Below are 16,058 nucleotides of genomic sequence, written 5' to 3'. Positions count from 1 at the left end.
TTTGGATCCTTAGGCAGGCTTTTGTATGATCATATAGGCTTATTTTATTTACTTATAATAAGATGGAAGATCCCTGTTACTATAAGGTGAATGATAAACTTAATATCAAAGAGGCAAGAAAAGTGGGGAAAGTGGGGAACAGGTCATTGTAGATATCAAGAGAAGTAGATGATTTTAGGAGTTTCACAATAGGTAGCCTTCTGAGGCACAGAATAGAAATGAAGCACCAGAAAATAAAATTACCAATTAGAAATCCATTGTATTTGTAAATTTCTTTTATAAAAATGCAAATACATCTAAGAAGCTTAAGACTGGAGTAAGAGTGTAATTTGCTGTGTATTAGTTCCATTGGCTTACTCTCTGCTATCACCTAACTGTAGCCAGCCATACTAAAGAGATGAGAGTTTTACTTTGGGGGAAAAGTGTTTTGCATAAGGAATGTAATCATGTGTGGCACAGAGGTGAGAGTGTGGATAACGAGAGAAGCATCAAGGAGCTCACATAAAACGGAAAGACACTGGAGAGGGTAGGACCAAGCCTAACCTAAATCTTCTACATCTTCCCTCCCTCCCTCTCCCTCCTCTCTCTCCTTCCTAACTCCTGTATATTAGTTATCTTTTTCCTCATTTTCTTAGGGGGCACTGACCTGTAACTCCCAGTACCAGCATGGGGCTATCATCCACAATGAGCTTTTGATCAGAGAAACCTACAAGGTTTCCTAAAAGAATGACAGATTTCTGTCAGAGTACTTGATGACCCACCAAAGATCAGTGGTAAGACCCTGTTGCTGAAGACACCATATGCAGCTGATACATAAAATGGAATGGCATGGCTGGAGGCCAGGAGAGAGTCAGTCCCCAGACAGTCAGCATGTGTAGTGCCAGAAGGTGCTACATGGGCGACTGGGGGAAATGACCAATATCTGTCCAAGCAACTCATGGTCTAACCTACTTAGCAACAAATAACTGGTTGTGATGCCCAAGTGCAATAGTGGCACACAGCCATGGTGGGGAACCAACTGCTCTTGATTTGGCTAACTGATCCCCTCAGTGGTGCAGGACCCATAGCTGGAGCTGGGAAACAAGTCAGAACCATATCCAAACATAAGCCCACTCTACAATATCAAGTTACCATCAATCATGGGGTACAAGAGGGCCTACACCTATTAAACGCTCTTTAAAAAAAGTAAGGGTTATTTCATTTGTCCTGGAACTAACTTACTCTCCATTGGAGAAGCTGCTTCTCTTTTTCAGATAGATGCAGATCCTAAGGAGAGAGCTACCCCATCATACCTCAAAAAGGCCCTGACTGAAACTAAGGAAAATTGGCAAAACAAGCAAAGGTGCTGTTTTCCTGATGAACCAGATACCAGCACAAGGGGGAAGGAGACCAACACAGAGAAAAATCAACTCCTACCAAATCAGAGAGCCAGAGCCTCAGAGGCCCCCAACACCAAAAATGAACCCAACATAGCTCAGGGAAATTTTGCGGAAAAGGGGGCGGAAAGTATGTCAGAGCCACATGTTGGGTCATGATATGCAGAGACATTTATCGTACCAATAACTTTGGGCTAACTCCACAATGCACGGCCCATATACATCAACAAGGAGGGGCCATTGCGGAGGGGTAGGTCATGGATGAGCCTAATAATGGTACCAAACTGCCTGTATTTGCTAAATAGAAAACTAATAAAAAAAAAATTAAAAAAAAAAAAAGGAAAATGGGTGTCAGGATTCGAGAACACAGAGTACAAGAAAATCTTGACTTTTCCTGTTTGGAATATTAGACTTGGCGTGCTTTTGTAACAATTCAGTAGTAGCACTTTAGGAAAGTTCAATGTGTTCAATATTCAGAAACAACTTCAACTATGTTATCTTAATTATGCCTTTTATATTTGGTAATAATTAGAATGTGCATAAGCTGTGTCTTACTTAAATGTAATAAAATAATGTTAAACGTTATTCCTTATATTCTTTTTTGGCACATGTGTGTAGAGTGTGTGGTATAGTGTGATGTGCTGTGGTGTGGTGTGTGTATGTGATGGGGTGGTGTGTGTGTGTACTGATGTTCATATCTCATGCCCATACTGTAGAGGCCAGAGGAGGATATTGGGTGCTCTCTGCCATTGCTCTTTTGTTTTATTTCCTGTGACAGAGTCCATCACTGAACTGAGAATAGCCATTTTCAGTTAGGCTGGCTGACAGGAAGCCCCCAATAGTCTCCTGTCTGTGCTCCCGACAGGACTGGGGTTACAGGTGTGTGTGGTCATGTCTAGCTTTTTATGTGGGTGCTGGGGGTTAACCTCAGGCTGTCTTGGGACATCTCTGCCCTCATACTCATGTAGGAAGAACTCTTACAAATGGATCCATCTCCCTGTCATTTTCTTCATGAACTGACATGTTACTAAACAAAACTGAGGATGTAAGATACTGAAATGTTGAAAGTGTTAGCTGTGAGTACAAATCTTGGTATCTTTCTAATGTCACATGAAAGATTGTGCACAGCACTGAAACTACTTAAAAGAATGAATTATGGCCAAACATTTGGCTCACTCCTAACCAGGACTCCTTGCATGGTGATGTTGCATGAGGATCAAAAACAACTCCCAACCCAAGCAAAACAATCCTTTTATGTCTTGTTTTATACTTGTAGTTCAAATATGGGAAAGCAATTCTTTTTATCAAAAAAAATCCAACTTTGTAAAAAGCAAGCACAAGTTTGAACCAATGAAAGGCTATAAAACATTTATTTATTATTATCTTTTTTTTTTTTTTTTTTGCAAACAGCAAAGCATTAAATGGCAAGATAAAAATAAGTCCTTTTGCTAGCCAGTAAAATTTCCTTGGACGAGTGCCGTCCCATGTGAGTCACAAGTTTAAGGTCAGGTACACGCTGGTTATGGAACAGACAGGCTGTTTTAGTCTTATGTGTTATATCTGCTGAAACTGCTGCTTGTGGCCCAAACTCTGCTCTGTCTCACTTGTGAGGGACCCAACTACATTCTTCCCTATGAGCATCACTTCTGGCACCCTTGTCAACTGCTGTTGAAGACAAAGCTTGCACACAATCTTCACAGGGAAAAGACACTATGGGCTCATGGGAGCTCACACATTTATGCCCACAGCCAAGCTCAGTGTTGGTCTAGACAAGCAAATGGAAGCAACTAGGTTTACATCTTACTAAGAATTGGACTCTGACTATTCTTCATGACAACAGCTTGTTATGTACCCTGTGAGCTTTTGCAGACATGTTTCTGTGTGTATTTTGTATTTCTCTACATTTTGTATAGATACTAACAAGTTTGGTTTTGAACTATGTTTTCAAAGACATTTATATGATATTTATATGAATATGTACATTATATATGACATTTATTCTTAGAACTTGAAATATGTCATCTCACTGCAGTATAGAGAAAATATTAATTTTGGTGGGGTTTTTATTTTTGTTTTTGGTATTTTGGTGTTGTTCTTTCACTGTGACAAAAATGATTTGCCTGGGACAAAGGGCAGACACATTCACTGCCCATTAGAAAACATTCAGACTTGCTAAGCATGAGGCACCTTTCCTGAAATACAAAGCACTGAGTACAAAAGTGTCACTTGTCCAGGGCACATGAACCAGGGTTTGGTGAGCAGCTACAAATGTGGATAGTTTGCCTTACTGCTCTTATTGCTGTAAATAAAAATTTCCTTTGTGTCTGACCCATGCATCTTACATCATCTGGCAACATGCATAAAACTGGCAGGTGATTTATGAGTTTGGATGTAGAGTAAAAAAAATTGATAAAATGTAAAATTTTAGTTATAATCATACAAAAAAAGAAAATGCTAAGTATTGTGAGTGGCTTGTTGCTAGATTTTTTCACATCTGGGATGATCCAATTGCTCAATGCACACATAGATATTAAGTATAATATACAAAAGAACATGCTTTATTGTTTAAAATCAAATTAAATATACATATACATGCAGTATACACAATCTATTTGATTTTTAAATTATGGCATAGGTCTTAGTATCCTTATTTATGGATTAAAAAATTAATAAAATTCTCTGAAGGAAAGTTAGTCAGTTAATGATTGGCAGAGCTAAGATCTCTGCTTTAAAATTTTGTGTTTTATTAAATCTCCAAATAAAACACAGCTTATAATGGTGCAGCCTATTTTACTTAGATAAAATATCCAGATTACAAAGAATTATGTTTAGCTTTATTATCTTTCCTTATCTGTGTGTTGTTATTGGGCCTTTCTTATCTTCCTTCCTTCCTTCTTTCCTTCCTCCCTCCCTCTCTCCCTCCCTTCCTTCCTTTTTAAAATTTTTATTGTTTTTCAATTTATTTTATTTATTGTTGAGAGAAAGAAGAAGGAGAGAGAGAGAGAATTGGCACTCCAGGGCCTTCAGCCACTGCAAACGAACTCCAGATGCATCTTATGCATCTAGATTAAGTGAGTCCTAGGGAATCAAACCTGGGTCAAATGGCTTTGCAGACAAGCACCTCAACTGCTAAGCCACCTCTCCAGGCATCTTCCTTCCTTTTTTTTTAAAAAAATTTTTATTAACATTTTCCATGATTATAAAATATATCCCATGGTAATTCCCTCCCTCCGCACCCCCACACTTCCCCATTTGAAATTCCATTCTCCATCATATTACCTCCCCATTACAATCATTGTAATTACATATATACAATATCAACCTATTAAGTATCCTCCTCCCTTCCTTTCTCTACCCTTTATGTCTCCTTTTTACCTTACTGGCCTCTGCTACTAAGTATTTTCATTCTAACGCAGAAGCCCAATCATCTGTAGCTAGGAATCTTCCTTCCTTTTGAGACAGTATCTCCCTATGTACCTCAAGTTAACCTGGAACACCCACTGCTGCCTCAGACTTCTGAATACTGAAATTACATGTATGTATCACCTCAGCCTACCTTGCCTTTTGAATAACACCATATTATCACCCAATCTGTATTAAAAATCCAATATTTAGCATTCACAATAATCCAGATATTTTTAGGTTTGTGAATTCAGAGTTCATATTACATGTTTTATATTCCTAGGAGCCATCTACAACAAAAGCTACTCTTGATAAAATTGAGATCAGAAAAATAATGTCCTAGACACATTTGAAAAAAAAAAACCCTGAGATATTATCTTCAGCTCAAGAAAGATAACATAGTAGGAGAAATAATTCTATTTTAAACAGTTGTGTATATCCTGAGACTACCTTGGTGGTCACAGAGAATGGAAAGTTAGCACACCAGTGCAGGGAGGGAAAGTGTGTAGGATTCGAGATGGTGGAGAACAAAAATGATTAAAGCTGACGATGCCAGAAAATGTTTCCTCATTTGATGGAAGAAGAGTAAAAGTAAGCATAAACCTTGCTTGGGGAATTGTTTTAAAGTGGTAGTCCACTTTGGAACATGAGAAGGCTGCCACTGCTGTGATGCTTTTCTGCTCACTGCAGGGCTCAAAAGCTTCATGCTCTACATAGGCCAGGCTTCCATATTAAGGACACCAAAGAAAAACACTTTAAAGAATGGAGGCATGTTCAAATGCAAAGACATGTTTTCAGACTGTCTTAAGGGAACTTAGTATTCATTAATATGTATTAGTAAAAATAATTATTTTACTTTGCAGAAGAAGACATCTCTTTTTTGTGGTTATAATTTTGGGGGGATGTGCTTGTGTGTGTGTGTGTGTGTGTGTGCACACACATATGATTGCAGGAACACACGTACTATGTGTGAGGTCAGAAGACAACCTCAGATGTTCATCATCATTACCTTGTTTAAGGAGGGACTCTCCTTCACCAGGTAGGCTTGACCATCTGTCTGTGAGCTTCTGGACAATTCTCCTGTCTCTGCCTTTTTTTTTTTTTTCCATGTGAGCATGCCAGATTATGTTAGTGCAAAAGTGCCTGGCTTGATCTGGGGATCTGAACTCTCAGGTATTTGGCCTTCCCTTGCATAGCAGTGCTTTATCCACTCAGCCTCTTCCCCAGGTTTGCATTATCTTTTTCAAAAGAAAATAAACTTGCTGGGGATGTAGCTCCCTGGTAAAGTATTTGCTTAGCACATGCAAGGCCCTGGGTTCAAGTACCAGCATCACAAGTCTTAGGAGATATGTATGCGTGTCTTTAATCCAGGTGTGGTGGCTCATCTCTTTAATCTCAGAATTTGGGATGTAGAGGTAGGAGAATCAGTAGTTCAAGGCCAATCTCAGCTACTCAATCATAGCAAAACCACTCTTGGCTACATGAGACTCTTTCTCAACACTCAAATTAAAAAAATTTTCCAGCTAGAGTTTGAAAATCAACAACAGGGCTGGAGAGATGGCTTAACAGTTAAAGTGTTTGCCTGGGAAACCTAAGGACTCAAATTCAACTCTCTAGGTCTCCCACATAAACTAGACGCACAAAGTGACACAAATTTGCAAGGTCATACATGTGTACAAGGGAACACATGCATCTGGAGTTTGATTTCAGTAGCTGGAGGTCCTGGTGTACCAATGCTCTCTCCATCCCTCCCTCTTCCCCCTCCACATATACTCTCATTCTCTCACATAAAAAAGGGCCCATCTCTTGAGCTTGCCTCAAAAAAAAGAGTAAGATTAAGAAGCAGCTATTAACCAGGCATGGTGGTGCATGCCTTTCATCCCAGCACTCAGGAGGCAGAGGTGGGAGGATTGCTGTGAGTTTGAGGCCACCCTGAGATTACATAGCTAATTCCAGGAAAGCCTGGGCTAGAGTGAGACCCTACCTCGAAAAACCAAAAAAAAAAAAAAAAAATAGAAGCAGCTATTATTATCACACAAAACCAAATTTAATCACTATTCAACATTTATTCTAGAAGTATATCTTAAATTGGAAGTAGAATTACTGATTCATTGACATTTTTAATTCCTAGTAAATGTCAGTAAGACATTTAAGTAACAATAAGTAACAATCTCTTGATTGTTGTCATTAGTGTAACATACCAATGTGTACCTAGGTTCTGTTTGGAGGCCGAACTCCATGGATAATCTGATAGGTTAAGACCTGTCATGTTTTCTGATTCCATTAAATCATAAATTAATAAAATCAGAATTGAAGTTATGCAGACATAAATTTTAATTATTATGTATTATGTAACACTTTTCTAGGGGAATAAACTATTAAACATTACATGGGTTTTAAACAAGAAAGTTGAAATATTTTTACCAATGATTTTTAAGGTAGGCTATAATTTTATCTACAAATGTTTATTTCATCTCTAGAGACTAATATACCTTCTGATGTTTTATTCTACTATGGGGACCCATGTGAAAACTGGAGGTGGTAATTTTTATGCCAAATTCCTAATATAGTCAAGCCTCAGAATTTATTTATTCAGTATCTTGCCTTAAACACACAGACAAACAGAGAGGATTTCAGACAGAAAAAAAAAAACATTTTAAGATCACAATGACTCAATTATGAAGACATGTTTCTACACAAGTTCTACATAACTAGGAACTATAAGCACTTTTAAAATATGGCAGTGTTGTTATAAAGAGAAGCAGAAAGGAGAAAAAGAAATACACATTTAGCAAATCACAAGACAAAACCATATCAACATTGGGGCTAGACAGATGGCTAAGTAGACAAAGCACTTTCTGTGCAAGCCTAAGTTCAGATCTCCTAAATTTACTTGATGTCAACCTCTGCACACATTCACAAACACACATATGTATGCCAAAAATATCGGTTTTATGCTTATATTCCTTTTAAGGATCCCATTGGCAAACCCTGGGGACCAGAGAAGATTTGTGGCAGAGGAATTGATAAATAAAAAAAACAAAGCAAATGATACTGTTCGGAAAGCTAATTAGATAGTAGTCTTCTACAGATGCCACGTGCTTGTGCATAAAGAAGCAAACTAGATCCCAGTGTGGTGGCACATGCCTTTCATTCCAGCACTCTTGAGGCACAGGTAGATCTCTGAGGTGGATCTCTACAAGTTCGAGGCCACTCTGAGGCTACATAATTAATTCCAGGTCAGCCTAGGCTAGAGAGAGACCCTATATTGAAAAGCCAAAAGAAGGAAACTAAAGATTACCTGGAAACCTTCTGATGATTTGACATAAGCCTTCTTTTCTGCAAAGCTGATGCTGTATTTCTGGCAATACATTGATCTGAAAGAAATGAAAAGGATTCTAGTGATTTAGGTATTCATAGGTGGCAAAGCAAATAAACAAACAGCTCAGAGCACAAGTAGGTAACATCACCACTCAGCCTTCCTATGTCTGCAAGGGAACATCTTAACCCCCCACAGGAAAGTGGCTGATTGGATAACACAAAATAAAACATCTGCCTTACAAATCTACAAAATATTTGGGAATAACTTGGTAAACCTTTTTTTATTCCAAAGCCAGCATATTTGCTAGATATGGAAGAAAATACTTATGGAAAATAGAGTAACATAACTTCACTGCAAAAAAAAAAAAAAAAAAAGTCACTGAACTCCAAGTTTCAAAGTCCCTCAATGATTCACCTCACAAAGCTTCTCAGTGGTAATTCAGTGTTAAATCTGTTTCAAGTTTTCTGATATAGTCTTTACTTTCTAATGAAACACATTATAGAATCCAAATCTAAAGGCTAGTCACCACAAAATTTTATTTTAACCACATTTTGTTCTTAGGAAGCTTAATAGTACTGTCATAAACTTAAATATAAGTTTTGTCTGAGTTTAAACAAGATGGATACAAACAGCTTTACTCCTCTCTTCTTGTGAATTTATAGTTGTATTAACTAGCTGTCATCAACCACATCTCCAAACTGAAACAAAAGGCCTTGTAAATATCTACAAAATAGGACCCATTTAAATTAGCTTGAACATCAGATTTCTTTTTGAGACTTTATTGGTTGTTTTCAAATTAATTCACTCTCTCTTAGTAAGTTACTGTAGTCTTTCCAACGTGTCCTGCTGATCGAAACTCAACTGTGTTACAAAAGAAAGAGGCAACAGGAAACGTAGCTGTAGTCCCAATTTTTTAGAATTATAACTTCGCACACTTCACTTTTTTTCATCTTCCTCATTTGAAATATAAAGCATGTAAAGCCTTTGATCTCTAAGTTCTGCTTTACTGTAAGATTTGATCAATTCTATAACAAGACATAGTCTTTTAAAAAATGATTCATTTAAAGCCCCTTGACAATGTGATTAAATCTTCTCAGACATGTGGAATCATATTAACTTTCTGCATTTATGCATCAAACTTTCTTTTGCCCAAGTTCTGTGAGTGGAAGCAAGCTTCCTGCTCCTGCCTCTGCAACACTCTCAACTCTCGACACTCTCAATCTACAAGAACTCCAAAGGCCAAGCCCTTGTTGTTTTACACAGGGAACTGAGGAAAGGCCACTACTATAGAACACTTTCAGTTGTAGACTTGCTTATGCTACTCAAATTACCAAATGAGAAAGTTCAGGAGCTAAATGTAAGAAAATAAGGACTTTCCTAAAGCCCCGACTCACCAGTACAGAATTCTTAAAACAGGCCAGAGGGGTAGATAGAAGAGAGAAGCTGAAATGGGCATGTTTGTTGTTTTAAGTTGACAGAAAATATATAAGTTAGATTGTGAAGAGCTTCAAAAGGCACTGGAAGAAACTCATTTTCCCCTACATAAGGCAAAACCACGAGGTTGCTGGTGACTTAACAGAATACATAATGACAGAAGGTGCCAGAAAGAGAACCAGCATTGGGTGAGTAGCATTAAAATCCAAAGGACTGGTTCAAGTCCATCCCTACTCTTCCCCTGAAGGGCTAGGGGTAAAAGTGCCGCTACTGTGGATGATTAATGCACTGAGGGTATATGGCCCCCTTCTATACAATCTGAAGGTAACAGAAGACTCCTGGTATAGAAGAGAACTATTCTTGAATGAATGGGACACACAAACATATGCAGCTATTGACAGCATGCACTTCTGCCAGAGGAGTAGGGTGCTGTGACAGCTGAGTGACTACCTCATGAGAGGCATTGCTTCAGTAGGAACTGACCCACCCAGATTCAACAAATACATGCTTCAGAAAGTCAGAGACAAGCTGAGGGAAACAACTCGTCCATGCTTCCACCTTTGGTTTTCCTGTCTCCCACCCAATTCCTTCCAAGCTCTTTCCTCCAAAGCATGTCTTCAGAATTCACAGTTGCAGATGAGTAACTGTGGTGACATGGACATCACCATTCAGCTTTGGAACTCAGCAGCAAACTAAGAAGTTAAATGCCCAACTCGGTACAAAGGTGAAAATTCATACATGTCATGTCAAACAGTTGTTCCAAATCAACTATATGCCACATACTTGAATGCTTAAGCTAATAAGATTTAACTCTTTTCGTGCTCTCTGTATGTGCAACACAAAATACATTTGCATTGTTATCAAGTGAAATATCAACTGATTTTTATGTGATGAGTTTATCTAGTTTAATATCCCAATATTTTTGATAGGCTTTATTTTTGTTAAGAGACATTTTAGGCTCACAGCAAAACTAAACGGAAGGTATTAAGAATTTTCATATCTCTTTTTTTCCTACGTATAACCTTGACCATATCATCACTGAGAAGGCATGGTAGAGTTACTGCACATGATGAGCCCACATCACCTGATCAGTATTAAAATAAAAACCTTCTTGGGCTGGAGAGATGGTGTAGCGGTTAAGCGCTTGCCTGTGAAGCCTAAGGACCCCGGTTCGAGGCTCGGTTCCCCAGGTCCCACGTTAGCCAGATGCACAAGGGGGCGCACGTGTCTGGAGTTCGTTTGCAGAGGCTGGAGGCCCTGGCGCGCCCATTCTCTCTCTCTCCCTCTATCTGTCTTTCTCTCTGTGTCTGTCGCTCTCAAATAAATAAATAAAAAATTTAAAACAAACAAAAAAAAAAACCTTCTTAGTAAACACCAGCCTTGTGTTACGGCTTACGTGCTTCACAGATACATACTTATGCATGCATTTCTATAAATATTGTTTTTCTTTACTTGGCATAAAATCATTTGCAACAGATTAGGAGGAATGTACTAAATGGTAATGACATGCACACTCTGGGATACTTCTAAGAGATCAATTTGGAAAGACAGAAATGTGAATTTTAAAGGATATAAATCTGCAAACACCTTCCAGAAACTTAATATTTTGTAATCTGGATATAAATTATTTCTATTAAAAATTATCAGACACAAAAGAAAAAAATCTTATGAGGCAGATTTTATTTATAAAAACAAAATCATATTTTGGATCATAAGTACTTGAATAGTGTTTATAAATTATAAAACTGAAGCCATAGCAATGTCATTAACTCATTGTGGAGAATAGACACTTGAATTGAAACTAATAATAAAGTACCAAGAAAGTATAATGGAGAATTATTTTTTTTAGTCCCTTCAACAATAAGAGCCGCATACACACCATACTGTACATTACAAATGGTTCATTTCAAGCTGGAGGGATGGCTGAGTGGTTAAGGCATTTGCCTGCAAAGCCAAAGGACCCAAGTTCAATTCTCCAGGACCCACGTTAGCCAGATGCACAAAGGGGACGCACACATCTAGAGTTCATTTTCAGTGGCTGCAGGCCTTGGGGCACCAATTCTCTCTCTCTCTCTCCCCCTCTTCCTCTGTCAAATAAATAAAACTAAAAAAATTGAAAACAAAAACAAAAAAAATGGTTCATTTCCATGTGTATTATATCTGTAAGGATGATCATAATGTTGTGTTATCAAAAATCAGAACTTTTTCTAAAGCTTTTCAAGATCACCAGAATAGTAAAGAGTTAATGGCAAGAAACTAGTAGAAGCAACTAATCAAAGAAAGAAAAGTCTTCCCTCTGTCTCATTCACAATTATAAAATTCACCTGAAGACACACTGTATGCTTTATAGAAAGAGCCATTTCAGAAGTTCTCTGTGCCCTAAATACTAAATACAGCATCCTGGTTTTAGCAACTGCTAATCCTATGAACATTTAAAGCTAGAAATGAATTTCTGTTTTTGAAACACTAGCACATACCTGCTTGAGATGAGTGTGAGCTACAGTTACTAAACATAGTACTACCCCCAAAAGTGGGCCTCACTTCATTCTCAAAATCTCACAGACCAGTACAATTTTCAATTTATGTTGCTATTATTCTGGCTGGAGAGGCTCCTGACCATTATCTTTCTGTTACAGCTCTCATGATCATTGTCACTAAGCGGAAATAACAAAGCCCAAATGAGATTAGTAATCCTAATTTGAGCAGCTGCCCTTCTTTGCTCATCCAAAGTCAATGAAAATTCTACAATATCTCCACGAAGGTCAAGCAAATTCTATTTTGAATATTTACATTGTATACATAAGTCATGGTTCACAAAACTTTAAATCATTCATTCTTTAAAAAGTGAAAGTTTGTTGGGCATCGTGGCACATGCCTTTAATCCTAGCTCTTAGGAGGCAGAGGTAGGAGGATCACCATGAGTTCAAGGCCACCCTGAGACTACATAGTGAATTCCAGGTCAGCCTGAACTAGAGCAAGACCCTACCTCTAAAGAAAAAAAAAAGTGAGAGTCGTCTACATGTATCACTGAGATATTAGGCATTCTTTAAGAACACTTGTGAGGTTAGGTTGTCATAACAGTGCCTTAACACTTTTAAAGGTTCTAGTACTATTTGTCATTTCTATCTCTGCCCTTTCTTGTACCAACATCTCACCTCCTTGATCTCCTTGGGTGCTTATCTAAACCTAGCCGCTAGAGTGATCCTGTAAGTGCAAAGGACTCGTGCCATCCTGGATTCAAACCCTCTGCCAATCAACCATTTCACCAAAAATAAAATCTATGGTCCTTCTAAGTGTCCCCAAGACCTCCCACAACTCAGCCCCCACCCCAGATGTACTTCTGTCCTTACCTCCCACAAACTTCCCTCCAGTCACAGAGAAGTTCTGCTGTGCTCCTGGAACATAGCAGACATCCCCTTCCTTACCTGTTCCTGTTGTTCTTCTCACTGAGCATGGATGGCTTAACTCTAGCCGCTGGCAGGGCAAGCTCCCTGTTTTCTAGGCAAGCCTTAAATGTCACTTTATTTGTGGAATCTTTTATACTCATTTACAACCCAACTGCTAGTATCTTTTTTCCTACCTACCATGTACTTCTGCATAGGACCTTTAATATCTCTCTCTCTTTCTGTAAGGGATTAAGCTCCTCAAGAACAAAGATTTGTGTCTGTTGTTAACTTGTGTTTTCTAGTGCCTAAAATATATCTCAATGTAAATGTTTAACAAATAATTTTAGAATTAATAAAGGGATAGGTAAACCAGTCAATAAATCAATGTATGGAGAAACAGATTATGAATGAGCTAACAAAGCCAAAAACAAGATAGCTGACATAGTCTGCAAGGAAAGCCTTGTGGAGTCTCTATCCTGATAAATATTAGATTAAATCTACTGTAGCAGCAATCTTCAGAGCAAGGAGACCCTCATGTGAGACCTAAGGATTTTTTTAATATATTTTTTAAAATTTTTATTTGAGATGGAGAAATAGGCAGATAGAGAATGGGCACATCAGGGCCTCCAACCACTGCAAATGAACTCCAGATGCATGTGCCCCCTTGTGCATCTATCTGGCTTATGTGGGTCCTGGGGAGTTGAACATGGGTCCTTTGGCTTTGCAGGCAAGTGCCTTTATTGCTAAGCCATCTCTCCAGCCAGAGCTGTAAGCTTTTAAGTAAAAGGAACTCATATATGAAACACTAATAGAAGTAGCTCTTTTTTATAGTGGAATCATAACAAAGAATATGAGCATCAAAAAGACTAGGGTAGTTATTGTATGATCTGTTACTGAATATTAAAATTGGTGTGCCAAAATCTACAGAAAGGCAGGATATTTATATAGTCTCAAGGTCTCATTCTCCAGGATATTTATTAATTCCAAAGGAAAAAAAAATGTGCCTTTTTAGGAAAAAGTCCAGTAGGCACCACCTTCATCAAGTGACAGAGGGTGGCATTACCAGCAATAAGACAGGGAAACATCAGGTATCTCCTGATACTTTATAAACTGCAAAGTGTATAATCATGTCTATTGTCTCATTTTAAAAAATTACCTCAGCAAAACATTCTTCAAGAATGGCAGGGCCATGAAGGAGAAGGATGGACTAAAAACCATCAGTTTGGAAGAGGTACAGAGAGAGCAAATGTACATCTAACAAAGCTGTTACACTCGCTCCCAGACATAAAAGTGGCATGTTTCAAACAGAAATAAAATATAAGTAATGTTTATTACTCAGTTAATAGTTTGTATTAATGTTTATTTCTTAGCTTTAACAAATGTATCATTGCTGCCTTAATCTTTTTGTAAGGTCAGTGAAGGGCATATGGGAAAATGTGATACTCTTTTCATACTTTTTATGTAAGTACAAATTATTTCAAAATTTAAAATTAGGAAAAGTGAATCTCAGCATAACACATACTATCCTTTATAATTTACTTTTCACTTTGAAAAAAATATTTTATTTGTCTATTTGTGAGCAGACAGAGAGAGCGAGCGAGCGAGCATGTATGTGTGTTTCTGGAGCCTCGTTCTGTAACAAATGAACTCCAGATACATCCACCATTTTGTGCACGTGGCTATATGTGAGCACTATACAATTGAACCAGGGCTGGTCGGTTTGGAAAGCAAGAGCCTTTAACCACTGAACCATCTCCCCAGCCCCCTTTTTTTTTTTTTTTTACTTTTTTTGGCCCACACCTCCTTCTTATCATGCCTGCTGTTCTATTCAGTTCTGTCTTCATTACAAAGTCTATTCCTATGACTTTAATGAAAACCTAAAGTTAGCATATGTCTTGGTGATTATCTAAAGTATTCATGGTTTAGGAAAAGTCATTGAAGATGATGGATACTATAAGACGTGACCAAATTCATTCAGGTGATATATGATGGTGCAAGAGCATATTATGAAGTCCTTTAGGGGTTCTCAGCCTTTATACCATTAATTGTTGGGTATCTTAATTCTTTACTGTGAGCATTATATAAGATTTAGCAGATCCTTGGCTTTGACCAATAGGTACCAGTGACATATTTTCTCCCTTAGTTATGACATACCAAAGATGTCTCTAGACTGAATATTACTAGAAAAGACAGAAACCATCCTTCTTGAAAATCAGTGTTATGAAACTCTGAAACTGCTAGAGGAAAAAGTAGGGGAAACTCGTCAACATATTGGTCTTGGCAAATACTTTCTGAATACAACACCAATTGCTCAGGCAATAAAACCACAGATGAATCACTGGGACCTCATGAAATTATAAACATTTTGCACTGCAAAGGACACAGTGAAAAAAGCAAAGAGGCAACTTACAGAATGGGAAAAAAAATCTTTGCCAGCTATATATCTGATAGAGGATTAATATCTAGGATATACAAAGAACTCAAAAAGTTAAATAATAAGGAATCAAATAAGCCAATCAAAAAATGGGCTATGGAGCTAAATAGAGCATTCTCAAAGGAAGAAATACGAATGGCATATAAGCATCTAAAAAAATGTTCTATGTCACTAGTCATCAGGGAAATGCAGATTAAAACTGCATTGAGATTCCATCTCACTCCTGTCAGATTGGCCACCATCATGAAAACAAAGGATTATAAATGTTGGCGGGGATGTGGAAAAAGAGGAACCCTTCTACACTGCTGGTGGGAATGCAATCTGGTCCAGCCATTGTGGAAATCAGTGTGGAGGTTCCTAAAAGAACTAAAGATTGATCTACCATATGATCCAGCTATAGCACTCCTAGGCATATACCCAAAGGAATCATCTCATTTCCTTAGAAGTACATGCTCAATCATGTTTATTGCTGCTCAATTTATAATAGCTGGGAAATGGAACCAGCCCAGATGTCCCTCAACTGATGAGTGGATAATGAAGGTGTGGCACATTAATACAACGGAGTTGTACTCAGTGGTAAAGAAAAATGAAGTTATGAAATTTGAAGAAAAATGGATGGACCTGGAAAGGATTATACTAAGTGAGGTAACCCAGGCCCAGAAAGCCAAGCACCACATGTTCTCTCTCATATGTGGATCCCAGCT

At 38.0% G+C, this 16,058-nt stretch overlaps 1 protein-coding gene across 2 annotated transcripts in view; it reads right to left on the bottom strand.

Annotated features, from left to right (window-relative positions):
- The window catches only part of Cped1 (cadherin like and PC-esterase domain containing 1), a 301,563-nt gene that overhangs the window by 212,595 nt on the left and 72,910 nt on the right, over positions 1-16,058 (bottom strand). For both annotated transcript variants that reach the window (XM_045160324.1, XM_045160323.1), the window contains one exon: positions 8,080-8,155. In XM_045160324.1, coding sequence (XP_045016259.1) covers positions 8,080-8,155 — 76 coding nt within the window. The remainder of the gene's footprint in view (positions 1-8,079; positions 8,156-16,058) is intronic.

Source organism: Jaculus jaculus, chromosome 10 (assembly GCF_020740685.1).
Source record: "Jaculus jaculus isolate mJacJac1 chromosome 10, mJacJac1.mat.Y.cur, whole genome shotgun sequence".
Lineage (NCBI taxonomy): Eukaryota > Metazoa > Chordata > Mammalia > Rodentia > Dipodidae > Jaculus > Jaculus jaculus.
Note: the sequence above shows the minus strand (reverse complement) of the source record. Positions and strands in the feature narration are given on the sequence as shown.